General features: G+C 35.3%; 1 protein-coding gene across 5 annotated transcripts in view; it reads right to left on the reverse strand.

Moving 5' to 3' along the window:
• Positions 1-327: 327 nt before the first annotated feature.
• The window catches only part of LOC136833416 (Na(+)/citrate cotransporter-like), a 59682-nt gene continuing 43435 nt past the window's right edge, over positions 328-16574 (reverse strand). For all 5 annotated transcript variants that reach the window (XM_067095551.1, XM_067095552.1, XM_067095553.1 and 2 more), the window contains exons 4-12: positions 11832-11962; positions 9751-9899; positions 8124-8306; positions 6469-6588; positions 5167-5388; positions 4257-4330; positions 3821-4095; positions 3484-3621; positions 328-3139 (exon numbers count right to left, since the gene is read on the reverse strand). In XM_067095551.1, coding sequence (XP_066951652.1) covers positions 3005-3139; positions 3484-3621; positions 3821-4095; positions 4257-4330; positions 5167-5388; positions 6469-6588; positions 8124-8306; positions 9751-9899; positions 11832-11962 — 1427 coding nt within the window. In that variant the 3' untranslated portion in view covers positions 328-3004. The remainder of the gene's footprint in view (positions 3140-3483; positions 3622-3820; positions 4096-4256; positions 4331-5166; positions 5389-6468; positions 6589-8123; positions 8307-9750; positions 9900-11831; positions 11963-16574) is intronic.

The following is a 16574-nucleotide window of genomic DNA, read 5'->3' on the forward strand; positions in this document are numbered from 1 at the left end:
TTTAGAGGGAACCTGTCAAGACAGCCATGTTGGAATTGAGATACTTAGGAATAAAAAATAAAAAGAGGGAAAATGGAAATATTTGGTTCATGATGAGTCAGTAATTCTACCCAATATTGTTCAAGGTCTAATTCCTCTTTTATCTAATGTGATATTTATCATTCAAGGCACCCTTTCCCTGCCTATCACTACTGAAAGATTAATAGGAGAATCAAAACAAATACAGAACGAAGACCTGTTAGATACCCTATAGTCATGACAGCAATTCATTAATGATTTAAACGGCCTTTCTTTGCTTAAAGATTATAGGAAAATTAAGCACAGACGTAAGAATACATTTTATTCAAAATAATCACCACAATTTTTGGTTATCATGCATGTGAATAATTAATAACAATATGCTAAGGAAGTCCCGTTTATAACTGATTCCTGATTACAATTAAGTAAAAAGTTTTGGGACTGTTCAATGAGCAAGAGCAACAGCAATAAGGCTGAAAGAGGGTTTTATCTTCTCTATTACTTTTTATAAGTTGTGAGAGTAGTGATATGTTGCTGGGATATCCAAAGAGTAAGATTATCTGAGATATGAAGCTGACTGCATCAGGAAAATGAGATTAGAGTGGCTGCAGTTATCAATTAAATAACATGTACTTTAAACCAGTAGACTTTTCACAATATGCATAAGAACCACAAATGTAGATTACATAGAAAGAAATCATAGACAATAAAATAGTAATTCCTCATGGATACATGACTTAAACACACTAGAACAGGATTTTGTGGAATACTGTTATGCAAGAATAAAAAAAATGGTATACACAGAAAACTTACATTTTGTATATAAAGAAACAAATTAGGGAGTATATGGTCTTTCATAACCATTAAACTCATTTTGCAGAACACCGGCTTCAGAATGAAATTATAATAACTACCATAATTAGAATTGGTAAGGACTGTATTTTGGCTGGTGGTCATACCAATTTCACGAAATGGGTAAAAACTTTTGCAGAAATCAGAGAGCGACATTTTGTTTCAAAAACTTTTTATAAGTTGTAAGGCATAAAATTCAAAAATATAAACATACATAAGATTAACACCCACACTGCTCGCTCTCTCCTACAATTATGCAGAGAAATAAATGTAAAGAAAAGATTGATCTCCTTATATACAGGATTACCAAAATTATGCAATTAAAAAGGTGGAAGAAATAAAATATGAATTGTTAATGGTTAAAACGTATTACTAAAATGAAGGGACACAAGAAATACTGTACCTAAATTGTAAAGTTTCTTTTTCTATTGTACAAAACAAGTGCATACACTAATTCTAAAATGAGCTACAGCACAGACCTCTTCTCTGAGTGTGCTGCATAAAATTAAATGTTGTAATAATAATAATAATAATAATAATAATAATAATAATAATAATAATAATAATAATAATAATAAATTTTGTTAGGAATTGATGACTACCTCTTCTTTAATCTCCAAGTGCTGGTGAAAAGTTGCGAAGTAAAACTGCAATGCTTTAACTGTAACTTTCTGACATCAGCATTTCTAGGTAGTAACCCTCCTTCTTCTTTTTACTTCAACAGTTTTTAGGCAATGGAACATTCATACTCATTACTGCTCACACCAGTCTTAGGGTCTTTGCAGGTTCCAGTTTTATTTTCTGCTATCTTACTCAGCAAAGACTAAACAACTGAGAAAACCTCTATCCTGTTAACACAAGGAGGAACTCATCTTCCCTTTTTTTTCCACACAGGAAGAATACTAACCTCCTAGCACTGAAAGAAGTCTGTTTTCCTTTACCCTGGGAGAGACTTAAATTAGCATTCTCTGGTCTCAAGAGTCCAATGCCACTTCAGCAAATGTTTCTCACCACGTAGGCTAACTGATGATATTAATCCTGATACTAATCCCTGAATGTCTGTCCATATTCAGACCATTTCCTTACATTGCAAAATGAATTCAACTGCTTCCAGAAACTACACCATTGCTAGAAGTAATACCAGCTCTTAACACCATATCCTTTATTACATAATGAATTTACCTTCAACCATTTGTAATTACAGTTCTTAATACTGTATTATTTTCTTTCAAATTAATTTACCCTTTGGCAGAGGAAACCCCAATTCTTAATACTATAGAAACTTTATAAAAAATGGAGTTTATCTTTGTAAAAAAAAGTGAATATAAATAAGACTTTGGAACAACAGGTGTTGTTAAGATGTTGATTCTATCAACACACTACAAAATGTCAGGGCTTGAAATTTATGGAGCTTTACAATAGAAGCTGCTGGTTATAATTCTTCGGGCTGATCTCGATTACTAATGATTAATCAAACTATAAACACAAAATAACCAGTGGAACTGAATATGTCAAATTCATCTATGAAATTAACATTTCAGAATTACACCATGTACTGAATGGGGGCCTCAGGAAACACAGCAGGAAAGAGGCAAGGGAATGACTGATTTGTATCCCTAACAACTGATTTGACCTATGCTACCCTAAATTAACCTAAAATACGTTACATATTCGTAGGCTTCAATCCAGAGCCCCAGACAACTGGTATACAAGTCCATTGGAAATTAATTTAATCTTTGTGAAATAGGTAAACTGCAAATATGACACTTGAACACATGCATCAGTATTATTGTAAGTACTGTATCACTGTCATACTTTCACATAACAGTGAAACTAACATGATATCCTTTCTTTTAATATAATAAAGTACAAAGAGTGGATGAAAAAATGAACACATGAATTTATCTTAATCACGGGACAAAGGCACTAATACATGAAGTGAACGGGATATGGGTAATGCTCGATGGAGTAACAGAACATGTTTTCCATAACACTCTGGAATAACATGAGAAGAGGAATGGGTGAGAACAAGACTTGTGACGTTTGTTGTTCAAGTTCAACAATATACTTCTACCAGTAAAACAATGGCTAAAATGTCGTCTTCAACTTTCTGGAATAAAACTCACAAGGTACTTCAGGATATGACTGAAGTAACATTCATAGCCCAGTCAGGGAAGGAATCCAGGTCAAACAAGACTACTCCTAATGTGTTGATCATTAAAGTGATGATGACTACGCACAAAACATTCATGACAAAGCCCGCTCGCATCTAGAATGGAAAAAATGAAATTTAACTTCAAGCCAATGATTCCATGGTTTCTCCTTTAGCTTAAAAATTTATCACAAGAAGAGTATTCTTCATGTATTTTCATGCTGCCATTAAAATTATAGCATGCAACAAGGCTTGTGAAATGAGTATAAGAGGATTAAACAAATTATTAAAGTTCATCAAAAACGAACATAAATGATGTTAAACTAACTACAAAAAAAAATAACGAGGAACACTGTAACATGAAGATGGCTATAAGCAAGGTCTTCTTGGCCTAAAGGCTAATGGAATCTCATAAAAACTAATAAACATTGACTGTTAAAAAGAGAGAACAAAGAACTTACCATCTCATGAGTCCTTAGTCCTGCGGCAGTCAGGACAATAGCATTTCCAGGAGTAGCCACAGGCAACATGAAAGCATAGGCACAGCATACAGCTGCTGGAAGCATCAGGTATATTGGATTCACGCCGATAGCTAATGACTGGAAAGAGAAAAGGAGGAATGCATCTTAGACAATATATGAACATCTGAAATGACAGTTGTAACACATTAGTTTTAGACAGCATAATACAAAGATACTTCTTTATATTTTATAGATTCAAGCAAGAGTGTTCCGTAAAAAAAAAATTTATATAAATATTCCAATAACAGAAAAACAAAGGTCTGCCTGTACTTCTTACCAAATCTTTTAGCACAGGGAGAAGCACTGATGCTGTTGCTGTATTAGATGCTACCTCTGTGAGCATGGCCGTTACAAAACAAATGAAAAGGACAATGGCCTCTTTAGGCATAAAGCCTAGATACTGCAGCTGGTACCCGAGCCACGCTGATAAACCTGACACCTTTGCTGCTTCTGCCATGGCAAGGCCTCCACCCAACAGAAGGATGATTCCCCAAGGCGTCCTTTCATGCACCACCTTCCACGTGAGGCAGCCCTCTACCACACCGCTGTTACCTTGGGGAAAAATACGAAATAAAATCATGCAATCAAAGGTAAATCATATATATATCAAAGCAAACAGTATTCAATACATTGCAGAGTATTTGAAGGTACAAAATTGCAATTTTGAAGACAAAAGGAAAAACTTATCTGTAAAGATTGACTGAATCTCTTACCTTTCCTGAAAGATCTTGGGACACAGAACAGTATGAACACCATCAACATCACAGGAGTTGCATCACGAATGTGCCTGTAAGAAGAAGCTCACCTTATAAATGGCTTAGTTATTGGAACATACATGCACATTTTTTCTTCCACTTTTCATGATGCCATTGAAATTAGTATTTATGGCCAATTTAGGACTCATCTGAAATGCATACTACAGTACATCATTTTACAATGAAGTAATTCTTTATAAATATGCTGCTCAACAATTTCTAAAAATCCATCATGAAAATATCTGTATGGTAAGTTATAAACACCTTAATAAAAAACCCCCTTCCAACTCACAGACAAAGATAAGTACAATATGTAACTTTAGAACTTAGTGGAATTAATTAAAAAAAAGTAAATGATTATGTGAGGAGAAAAATTTACGTTGGTTTTACTAAGAAATAGTTGACTGATGGGAGTTCTAATTAAGTTATTTGTAGGAGGAATTCAAGATATGACCACATACTTTACAGAGACACACTACATCCCTTTATACAAGTACTGTATACATTTCATATTTGAAAAAGCAATGCTTAATACTTTACTTACTCAGTGTCATTACAGAAACATGTAAAATGTTTTATTTTTGGAAAAAAAAGTAAAAGAAAATTACTAAAACTCTAGTAAGTCTTGTAATAGGAGCTTTATTGTTGTTATACTGTTTGGTTGGTTACAGAATATCTCAACTCATTGCACTTATTGCTGCTTAGGAAATATTCTGGCAATAATTCTAAGAACTAACTGTTTTCAAATCTTAAGCCTATTAATCATTCAAAAATGCTGGGGTACAAGAAAAGTATTACCACCACTAACAAATATAATTAGTCCAACCATAAAAATATAGCATGAATAAATCAGAAGACTAAGACTTACACATCATTTTCGAAGCTGCTGCTGATGTAATAGGCCCACCCATGCATGAACCCTGGGTCTCTGAAGACCCACAAGAACACAAGAACAGTGAAGCTACAGAAGACCACGATTTCATGCTGGGACACAGGACCAAGACCCCGGTACTGATCCTGGAGGAAGATCTTGATTGCTTTTTCCTGATACTCATTGCCATCTTCTATCTCACCCTTCTTTTTGCAGATGCTGCAGGGATACAAGATATAATTTCTTCCAGTGGTATCTGGACGTCAAAAGAGAAAGCTTATGGTTTTCTCCAACAATGAAATGGAACAGAAATTCAATGCATAGGAAGAAAAAGAGACATACTGGTTGGAAGACCACGACTGGCTTGTTTATTATGTTTGTTTCTGGGTAACTCAGTGCTTTCCCTCCTTCAAGAATTCACAGGTAATTAATTGAGTTACTGAGCCTTTGCCTTTCTTATTTCTTAGTAACATAAATTTATAAGCAGATCAATTCATATAGCAGCATTAAATAGTCAAAACTTACTTTAGTGATTCATTATTTACACATTTTGTTTATCTAATGAGCTTCCGAGGGTATGAAAGTCAATTATTTTGTCAGTTTGCCAATGCACTGTCTTTGGATTCGTCAAAAGGGTTTTTGGTAATGGGAGTCCTACCATTATGCATTCAAATGTTTTTACTAATGAAAACCATATAAAATAAGTGTTGTAAGCTGTTTTCTTTACATAATTAATCTGTACACTTTCTATCCAATCTTTCCTTTTTTATTAATACATAAAATGCAAACATATATATATATTTAAAATAAGTGCTGTAAGCTGCTTTCTTTACATAATTAATCTGTACACTTTCTATTCAATCTTTCCTTTTTTATTGATGCATAAAATGCAAACACACACACATACACACACACACACACAAACACACACACACACACATATATATATATATATATATATATATATATATATATATATATATATATATATATATATATATATATATATATATTATATATAATAAACACTGAAATGCCATTCGTGCCCATGTAATCCCAAGTGAGTAGTTAACAATAATTTAATCTTCGAACTAAATAACTGTAAGTTTACATACACCCTTTGAACTGAATTTTTATGGAGAGACAAGAAATGTGTGCTTACACAGACACACACACATACATACTCAGAAAACACACACACACACACACACACTCTCACCAGTGGTTGTAACCTTCAGGCTAATTGTGTACTTCCTTCTAACATGGAAATTACAAATGTTTCAATGCCAATGGACTTACGTGCACGTCTTGCAAAGAATCTGCAGCCAACACCAGCCAAATGTCACACACAAGATCATTCCAGGGACATTGAACATCATCCATGTTGCAAAGTTGAGTCCTGTGCCTTCTCCAAACGTACTGTGGTGAAAGACAAAAATTATTTTTTGCCTATCAATTTCAGAGAAAACAAAGATGATGATTGGACAAGTACTGTGGTAAAACAAAATTCATTTGGCAAGAAGTGCGGAGAAAAACAACAACAAAAAAATTACCTGTAGGTACTATGGGGAACATAAAGTTGGTCATTTGGCAAATTCTTTTGGGGAGCAAACAAAGCTGATTATTTTGACAAGTAATGTGAGAAAAGCAAAGATGATTACAGTATTTAGGAAATACTTTGGGGAAAACAAATTTTATTATTTGGCAATTCTGGTGGGAGAAAACAAAGTATCTAGCAAGTATTTTGGGGAAAAATAAAGGTGATTACTGGCCATGTAATGAGTTAAATCAAAGTTAATTACTTGCCAAGTACTGTTGGAAAAGCAAAGGCAATTATTTACCAAGTATACTGTGGAGGGAACAATATAGGTAAATACAATGATGACTGCTTTAGCAATGTTTGTAAACAAAGTGATAAAATGTTAATGTCATGGGAGTGAGTCATTTAAGAACAATTCTTATGATATAATGCTTCTGTGCTCCTTCAACAGGGTAGGGTTATGTTAGGCAAGAACAGAAATTGTTTTAAGCAGTTACATCACACTGGAATATACTTTCATAGCAATGATGATAACATCGCAATTTTTTGTTGCCAGAATATGAATTAGGTCTGTGAAAAGAAGGACCCCTAGAAAACAATGAGAGAAGTTATACAGATGTTTGCAAAAAGGATTAAAGACACTAATGACAGAATGATAAGAACATCAGAATGAACAAGTTCATGACTGATTCAGGTAAATTATTATTATTATTATTATTATTATTTATTATTATTATTATCTAATACAAATGCAACCAAATGACACAACCTAAGACATTCAGATATACTTCTAGAATAATTGTAATAATTCAGATTCTGTTTCTGAAGCAACAAAAGATAATGGTGGTTCCACCAAATCCTATAACCTGTGTTAAAAGTTACATTAATGCTAAGTACTTGCCGGGTTAGATATCTGGAAAGTAAAGGAAATATTCATAAAAGATTAAGTAATTTACTGTGCAATAAACAGTTAGACTACTCTGGTTTAAAAACAGTCATAAAATGAAGAAGCCTTGACAACAAACACAGTATTTGACTGAAATAACTAATAATTTCTACAAAATTACTCCAATTCAAAACATCATACAATTGAATAAGAACAAAAACATTTCCGCCAACTGCTTTTTTTATCTGGTATGGAAGACGTAATTTTACCTCTCCTTCAATTTTCCCAACTTTTTCGATCAGGAAGAAAATGATTGGACATACAGTGTCTTCATAAATTTATAAATATAAGTACTCTGTTCTACTTCTGGCTTCTATGCTGATCCCTTTTTATCAGTAATGGCCATCTTTATTATGTAAAAGCTTGCTAAAGAAATTAATTGCTTTTTTTCATGGCCCTCAGGCTTGTTCTGTTAAAATACTAAACTATAACAAATTCAACAAAAAGATGCAACTCATACAAGCCTACCTCTGAAGGATGCTAAGGACAATCAAGTTAGGGCTGCACCCCAGGGGAGAGCCAGTGCCTCCTATGTTGGCAGCGAAGGCCACTCCCAGGAAGAACATCTTTCTCAAGGCTTGAGAGTCTTCCTCTGTTGAATGCTCAGGCTCATAGCACACGCTGACTTTCTTCGATGACATCGAAGCACTCCTGCAAAGGTGTTCATAGATTAAAACACGACCAGGGCCTCTATGGTGGGGTCATCACATGAGCACGCTTTCTTGTTTTTTCCACCAACTGTGTATCACATAGCCAATACTGGTGGGATCACTGAAGTCACTCTTGGTCATTAAAGTATATCCATGACTTCAATTTTGCAAGTTTTAACAAAATAAAGTTCCATATTTGGTGCAAAACTTGGTGGCAAGCTGGCAAAAGATGGTACAGAAAACGTCACCTCAAAAAACGTTACCACTCAGTTATGTTTTATACATTTGCCTCATGATGTCAGTTGGACAAATGAAAACATTTAAAGGGGACAATAGTATATGTTACGGGTTTTTTTAAGAAAGCTAAATTGATTGCAGTTTGCTTTCAAGGTGCCACAAATTAATATGATGTCAAACAAGGAAATAATCTTAGAAACAAAACTCCTACAGTCAAGGTAAAACAAATTTGTTTCTCTAAAACCTGAATGTCAATAGGAACTGAAGAAACATACACGTAAGGTGAATGTGCTTTCGTACCTTAAATGACAGTGATTTTGACATGAAATAAATAAATTGAAATTTCCAAAGAAAAACATGTCAGTTAATGAAAACTAATAATGTGAAAAGTAATATCTTCAATAATAAATATCTATTACAAAAATGTATTGACAATAAAAAAAAGCACTTCTAGATATCTTATTTTTGAATCTTGTTTTTCCTGGGTCACTTAAAGTTGGAAAAATATAAGGTCTGGATTCTAATATAATCAGTAAGTCTTGTAAATAAATAAATGCGTAAAAAGGGAGGAGGCACGATAAAGACTGAATATTTCAGTCCCACTTCTGACTAAGTATAAATCTATTCTTATTGAGGTTTAGTAGGAATAATCATTTTACGCAATCCTTCTTTTCCAGTTAAAGCCCCATTCTTTAATATAATTTTCAATTAGATATGTATGTTTAGTACAATTTTCCTTTGAATTTTTGTCATGGAATTTGACTCTTTCTCAAACTCGTTGCTTTCAGACATGACAGCTTACGAAGAGGGATAGTGATTGTTCATAAATTTCTCTCTCCTACATCCTCCCTGGATGATTCCTCGAGAGAAAGTAAGAGAAAACAAGTTTAATTCTCGCTCTGTGTTCTTCCTTCCTTTTCTAAATCATGGCTTCCTGGTACAAAAAACGGGGTGTTACTAAAAATGCAAAATTGTAAATGAAGGAAACATGTCTGGAAAAAAACAAAAACAGAGGTAAGCAAAATCATTTCAACTGAAAATTATGAGAAAGGAAGTTTAATTCTACCTGTGTGTTCTTTAAGAGCATGGCACCCTGGTACAAAAAGAGGCTTCGTACTTAGTAGGCAAAATTGTACTCCAAGAAAATAAAAAATCTGGATAAACAAACAAGCATAAAGACAAAAGCAAACAAGTCTCGGCCGACTTACTTGATTGACATATCTGATGTGGGGGACTGGGCGTTTTCGGCCAAGCTGTAATGACTCTGTTTCATCTGGTTGAAAGTCGCCTCCTCCTGCAGAGCCTTCTCTTTGGCAGCCATCTTCTTCCTGATGGGGTCCTCTTTCAGTTCCAGCGTCTGTAGGGCAAATGCAAGAAGTAAGGACAAGGTAAAAACAAGTTTTTTTTCTGTAACTTTGTAAACCTTATAGCTAGACTCGGCAACAAGTAACCTGATTTTGACTAGCCTGTTATGTGCAGTATTCTATTGTTACCTTTGTCCCTGGTCAGGGGCTGGAATACAAAATTTAGGCCAATGGACAAGCAAGACCTGGGACTTTGATGAGGTCATTCACCAGTGAAAGGGAAATTGAGAGTAAAGAAGGATTTAAAAGTGCAACAGAAGGAAAACCTCGCAGTTGCACTCTGAAACAATTATTAGGAAAGTGGAAAGTGAGATGAAAGAGAGAATATGAACGGAGGTACAATCAAACGAATGAATGGGAGAGCAGCTAAGTGCCTAAGGGACGCTGCAAAGAACATTAAGCAATGCCTACACTGCACCGCGTGAGTTGCACTGACAGCACTACCCACCTGAGGGGGTTACGATGAGTTAATGAACATATTAATGCCCCTACGATGATTTCATAATTGACCAGTGTACAAGGAAAGCACGTAGAGTTTATAGTACTGTAAGTGTAGACATCAGATAGTAGAAAAAAAGACTAACGCTGTCAGTACGGAAGATGAAGGCAGGTATATCAGTTATCCCTTTATAGAGTTCGCTTATAATCCTTTCAAATTTGTTACCATAATAAAAGGAGTTATTTCACTAATAAGAGCAACCAAGAGTAATGAAGGAGCTTAATAAAAATGAAGCTTTCACTTTTAAAATTTCCACATTCTAGAACTGGATGTCACGGAGCGGTATTCAGGGGCACTATAGCTCCGGGAACCTTCGGAGAAAAGTCGATTTACTTTCAAGGTAATGGATAACTGTAGTTTCAACTTTCTTTAGAAAGCCTTCTTAACCTTGTAAAGGCAAAGACACGGCGCATGCGCATGAGAAGGTATTTTATTCTCCCAAGTCGTTACAGATAATTTCAAACTGTCCTTCAACTTTTTTTTTTTTTTTTTTTTTTTAGCAAACCCAGTTTGATAAGTTTGCTTGCTACGACTTAGTACTACGAGCACTGGCAGGATAATGCTTGAAAGTATTGATTGAATTGCCAACTCTCGTGACGCTGTTCTATTTACGGTCCGGAATAAACTCTCGCTCGCTTGCGTGTGTACGCGTCATTTACCTATATTCGCAAGTCTGTTCACGTGTCCCCTACAAAAAAAGAAAAGAAAAAAAAAAATGGGGTAAAGAAAGAAAGCTGTTGAAGATTCTAGCGCTGAAAGCGATCGCTTTCTTTTGCTGCCTTTGGGTGGCTTTTTTTTTCTGCTAATGGACTGTTCCTTTTCAGAAATCCCACTGGATTAGGACGGAAGAGTAGGAAATGAAATATTTACATCCCACGTTGAGAACCATACTCGTTGTAACGCCTGGTTATATTATGTCAAAAATATTCCAGAATGAAACAGCACATTCTTTGGAAGCTTGAATTTCAAGTCAATGGCTCCTATGGGCTTGTTCCATATGAATAGGATTTATCTGATTAATAATAATAATAATAATAATAATAATAATAATAATAATAATAATAATAATAATAATAATAATAATAATAATAATAATTCATAAAAATCTCATAATAGCACGAGTCACTGAAATGGTGAAGAAATCCACAATGGTGTAAATGTAAATTACTAAATACATATTAGAAATATATATGCAAACGAGAGCTTTCGAAAACCTACTCGATTCGAACAGGTTCTCGTTTGTATATATATTTCTAATATATATTTGCATTTACACCACTGTGGAGTTCTTCACCAATAATAATAATAATAATAATAATAATAATAATAATAATAATAATAATAATAATAATGGGACTGGTCTTGATATTCAGGAATCGATACTTTTTATGAAATTTGCTTATCCTATCAAATTAATCTTACTAACCCTTTCTAGCTCCTTGGAAACAGCATCAACGATGGGGACCATCATAGCTGCTGTGGCTGTGTTCGATATCCACATGGAGAGGAACGCCGTGGTAATCATGAAACCCGCCAATAGACGCTTGGGACTCTGACCTGGAAGAAAAAAAGAAAACAGAACGAGATTATACATAACCCACTCTACCAGGCCGCACGTTTCGGTTGGTTCATTCAAAGCTTGGGGAAAAAGGAATTGGGGTTTTACTGAGCATCAAGATAGAGTATGGCCGGAAATTGGCAAGCTATGGCTCTAAATATTATTTGCTAACAGAGCGTAGCATAGTCACAACCCGGAGTTAGTGGGTCATTTATAAAAATGTTTCTGAGACAAGGTCGAATAACTGCCAAAAAGATTGAGTTAATTTCTTGTCTTTCCGAGTGGCGCTTGGGTTAACGAGGGTCAGATGCCTCAATAAAAATCAATCTAGATTTATATATATATATATATATATATATATATATATATATATATATATATATATATATATATATATATATATATATATATGTGTGTGTGTGTGTGTGTGTGTGTGTGTATGTATGTAGTTCACAGAAACACATCTTGTTCTAAACAACATCAAAAGAAGATAAATTTGAGAAGCAGTTGGAAAAGAGGGCGATCGAAAATAAGGAGATTCTTCCTTGTCCTCTCGAATAATCAACAACGAAACACGTTCGACTTTCCTGTCCTGATCATTGCATGACAAGAGAGAGAGAGAGAGTACGTCACGCAACATGAAATCTAAAATTGACTTGCTTTTGTTTGGTTTAGATGTACGAAAAACCCATTTGGCCTCGATTCCGTTTACTGCAGCAGTTGATTCAAGGACGTCTTCTTCAGCCACTTCAGAATTTGTCGAGGTAATTAGACGAATCCAGATATTTCCGAACTGGGTTGACGGAACTTAGGTCACTCTCACTGCTTCCAGGGTCAAATTCCATCAATTCTTTGTCTAATTCGTCTTCTTCCTCCACGGTAATAACGGGAGCTTCCATCTGTCATTATTATTATTTTTGAAACGATGAACCTTATTCATATGGAACAAGGCCACTGACTTGCAATTCAAGCTTCCAAAGTATATGGTATTCATTTGAAAGAGGTAACAGGAGGTAATGAAGTACAAATTATTATTATTATTATTTAGAAGACTAACATTATTCATAAGGAACAAGGCCACCACAGGGGTCACTGACTTGAAATTTGAGCTTCCCCGCCCCGGCCAATCAAAATCCAGCAAGAGGCCTATCCCCTGCTGACCCCCGACTATATATTGAGTAGACACGTCCAACAACATCAGTCTACTCCTACCCGAAGCCGTGCTCGTACCCAGTTGGAACTGGGAGAAACATTGGCGAAATAATTGTATAACTTTAATTGGTACATAGCCTACATACACTGTAGGAAACTCACGGATTGTGTCCTCCATATTTAAATACACGGATGTATGGAATCCCTGAATTTCGACTATTTCCCCTGAAGATGAATAACAACGGAACGTTACTCGCCCGATTCGGTAGCAGAGAAAAAGCAATAATTAGAAAAATAAAGACTCTATACAAATTAAATGCAGCTGATGCAGCAGTTTCATTCAACATTACTTGCTTAAAAGAGGGCTTTCTCCCGATATTATTACTGTTATTATTATTATTCAGAAGATGAACCCTATTCACACGGAACAAGCCCACAGGGGCCACTGACTTGAAATTCAAGCTTCTAAAGAATATTATTATTATTATTATTATTATTATTATTATTATTATTATTATTATTATTATTATTATTATTCAGAAGATGGACCTTATTCATATGGAACAAGCCCACAGGGGCCACTGACTTGAAATTCAAGCTTATAAAGAATATTATTATTATCATTATTATTATTATTATTATATTATTATTATTATTATTATTATTATTATTATTATTCAGAAGATGAACCCTGTCTATATGGAACAATCCCACCACACAGACCAATGAATTGAAATTCTAAAGCTTCCAATGAATATGGCCTTCATTTGAAAGAAATATCAGGAAATCCAGGAAGATGGTAATCTTCTACTATGAAATGGGTTCATCCTCTGAATAATAATAATAATAATAATAATAATAATAATAATAATAATAATAATAATAATAATAATAATAATAATAACTGAAATGTGTATCATTTGTTTACACAGAGGAATGTATGCCACTGTACCCTGGAATGTGAAACAAACTCATTAAATGTACAATACTGCAGTAGTAGTAAAAGTAATACCATAAGTTACTGCTATTACTGTTCTACTTCGTGACTTGTGAGCAGAGATCAATACTGAAAACATAGTGCTTCAGGAAAGGCAATAAAAATTTAGGCCAAAGGCCAAACGCTGGGGCCTATGATGAGGTCATTCACCATTGAAAGGGAAATTGACAGTGAAAAGGTTTTTAAAGGTGTAACGAAGGAAAAACTCGCAGTTGTAATATGAAGTAACTGTTAGGACAGGAATGAGGAAAGTAAGATGGAGGACAGAGAATCTGAATGCAGGTATAGCAAAAGGAGTGAAAGGGGCTGCAGGTAGGGACCTAAGGGACGCAGCAAAGATCCTCGATAACAAGGCCCTCCCTGCAAAAAACTGTAAATAATGTCTACTACAGAGTACCGCGTGAGTTGCACTGACGATACTACCTACCCTACAGGGAGAAAGTGCTTTAGAGCCTTTTCAACAGGTAGATCGATACAGGATAAAGTATGGAACCACGAAGCGAAGTTACTAAACAAAAAAAAAAAAAAAGGAATACAAAGGAATACCAAGGTTTATCAGAGTCAATAGAAGGTTATCGAGAACCATTACTACACGTGGCACGCGGTAGCCACGTCATCCTCTCATCTACTCGTGAGTTGAGATCAATGAATAAAATGAATTCTCGTGCAGAGACTCGATCCCTGGCAGGGCCATGTCAGAGCCACGCCAAGGACAGCCTTGAGCCTGCATGAAAGCTCAGACTTGTAATGATCATAATGATCGCAAGGCTTGCTTTTTCCAAGGAGCCTCGTCGTTTACTTGCGAGGTTTTGTTCTGTTGCCGTATTCTGAGAATAAACAATTATTGCGAGGTTTCATTTATGCAAGGAGCCTCGTCGTTGACAACACAAAATCTTGTTCTGTTGCCTTCTTCTGAAAGTACAAAATAATTGCGAGATTTTATATGTGCAAGGAGCCTCGTCGTTTGCAACAGTCTTGCTCTGTTGCCTTCTTCTGAAAGTACTCAATTATTGCGAGCTTTTATTTGTACAAGGTTCCTCGTCGTTTACAACACTATGTCTTGTTCTGTTGCCATATTCCGAAAGTATAGAATAAGGCAACAGAACAAGACACGATGTTGCAAACGATTACTGAGAGGTTTTATCTGTGCAAGGAGCCTCGTCGTTTGCAACATAGTCTTGTTCTGTTGCCTTCTCCCGAAAGAACAGAATTATTGCGAGGTTTCATCTGTGCAAGGATCCTTGTCGTTTGCAACATAGTGCCATGATTCTTTGCCTTTCTCTGGAAGCACATGATGATTACGAGGAACCTCGTCGTTTACGACATAGTTATATGTTTTACCCTTCTTCTGAGAGTGTATGTGGTTAGCTATACATGCTTTCTGTATGTCCCCGTCTCTATACCATGAAATACAAGTCATAAGGGATTCTCTACCTTCCTCTGCATTCCCTGCTAAAGAAAGCCGTGCTTGTACAGCCCCGTCTCAATAGCATGAAATACAAGTCATATGGAACTCTCTACATTCCACTGTATTCCCTGCTAAAAGGAGCCAAGCCTGTCCCTGTTTCTGTATAGCATGAAATACAAGTCACAAGGAATTCTCTACCTTCCTCTGCATTCCCAGCTAAAAAGAGCCATGTCTGTTCACGTCTCTACAGCATGGAGCTCCCTACTTTCCTCTGCATTCCCTGATAAAGGTAACCATACCTGTCCCTTGTCTCTATAGTATGAAATACAAGTCACAGGGAGTTCTCTACCTTCTATCGCATTCCCTGTCGCAGTCACTACAGCATAAAATATAGGTCACATGCCTCGTACAGACAAAAGCAGGAACACAGAAGAGTATCAAGTCAATCGAGGAGCCCAGCAAACCTCAGAATTTCCCTTTCTGCTTCAACCACACCCGTCGATTCATTCATATCTTTCGTGACCCGTTTCCCACCGAGTTAATGGACTAATCGACGCTCACGTGAGAGGAATTACTGGGGAAAGTGTGGAAGTGTTCCCTACCGGTTGCGGGAAGGTGTTTTTAACACGGCTCTTGACATTTTAATGAACTACGGGTCGCTTTCTTCAAACAGTACACCTGGACTACTGTGCTTTAATAGTTTCAGGCTCGCGAAACTCTTATGAGTATCTGTTCTGTTTTGTATTTTGCACACATTCACTCTCTCTCTCTCTCTCTCTCACACACACACACACACACATATATATAACATATATATATATGTATATATATATATATATATATATATATATATATATATATATATATATATATATACAGTATATACACAGTATATATATGCATGTCTGTATATATTTATGTGTGTATATATATATATATATATATATATATATATATATATATATATATATATATATATATATATAATTACATACATACATACATAAACATATAAATCTTTCCTAACAGGAAGTTGCTCCAAATCAAAGCCTGC

Source organism: Macrobrachium rosenbergii, chromosome 51, assembly GCF_040412425.1.
Source record: "Macrobrachium rosenbergii isolate ZJJX-2024 chromosome 51, ASM4041242v1, whole genome shotgun sequence".
Classification (NCBI taxonomy): Eukaryota; Metazoa; Arthropoda; class Malacostraca; order Decapoda; family Palaemonidae; genus Macrobrachium; species Macrobrachium rosenbergii.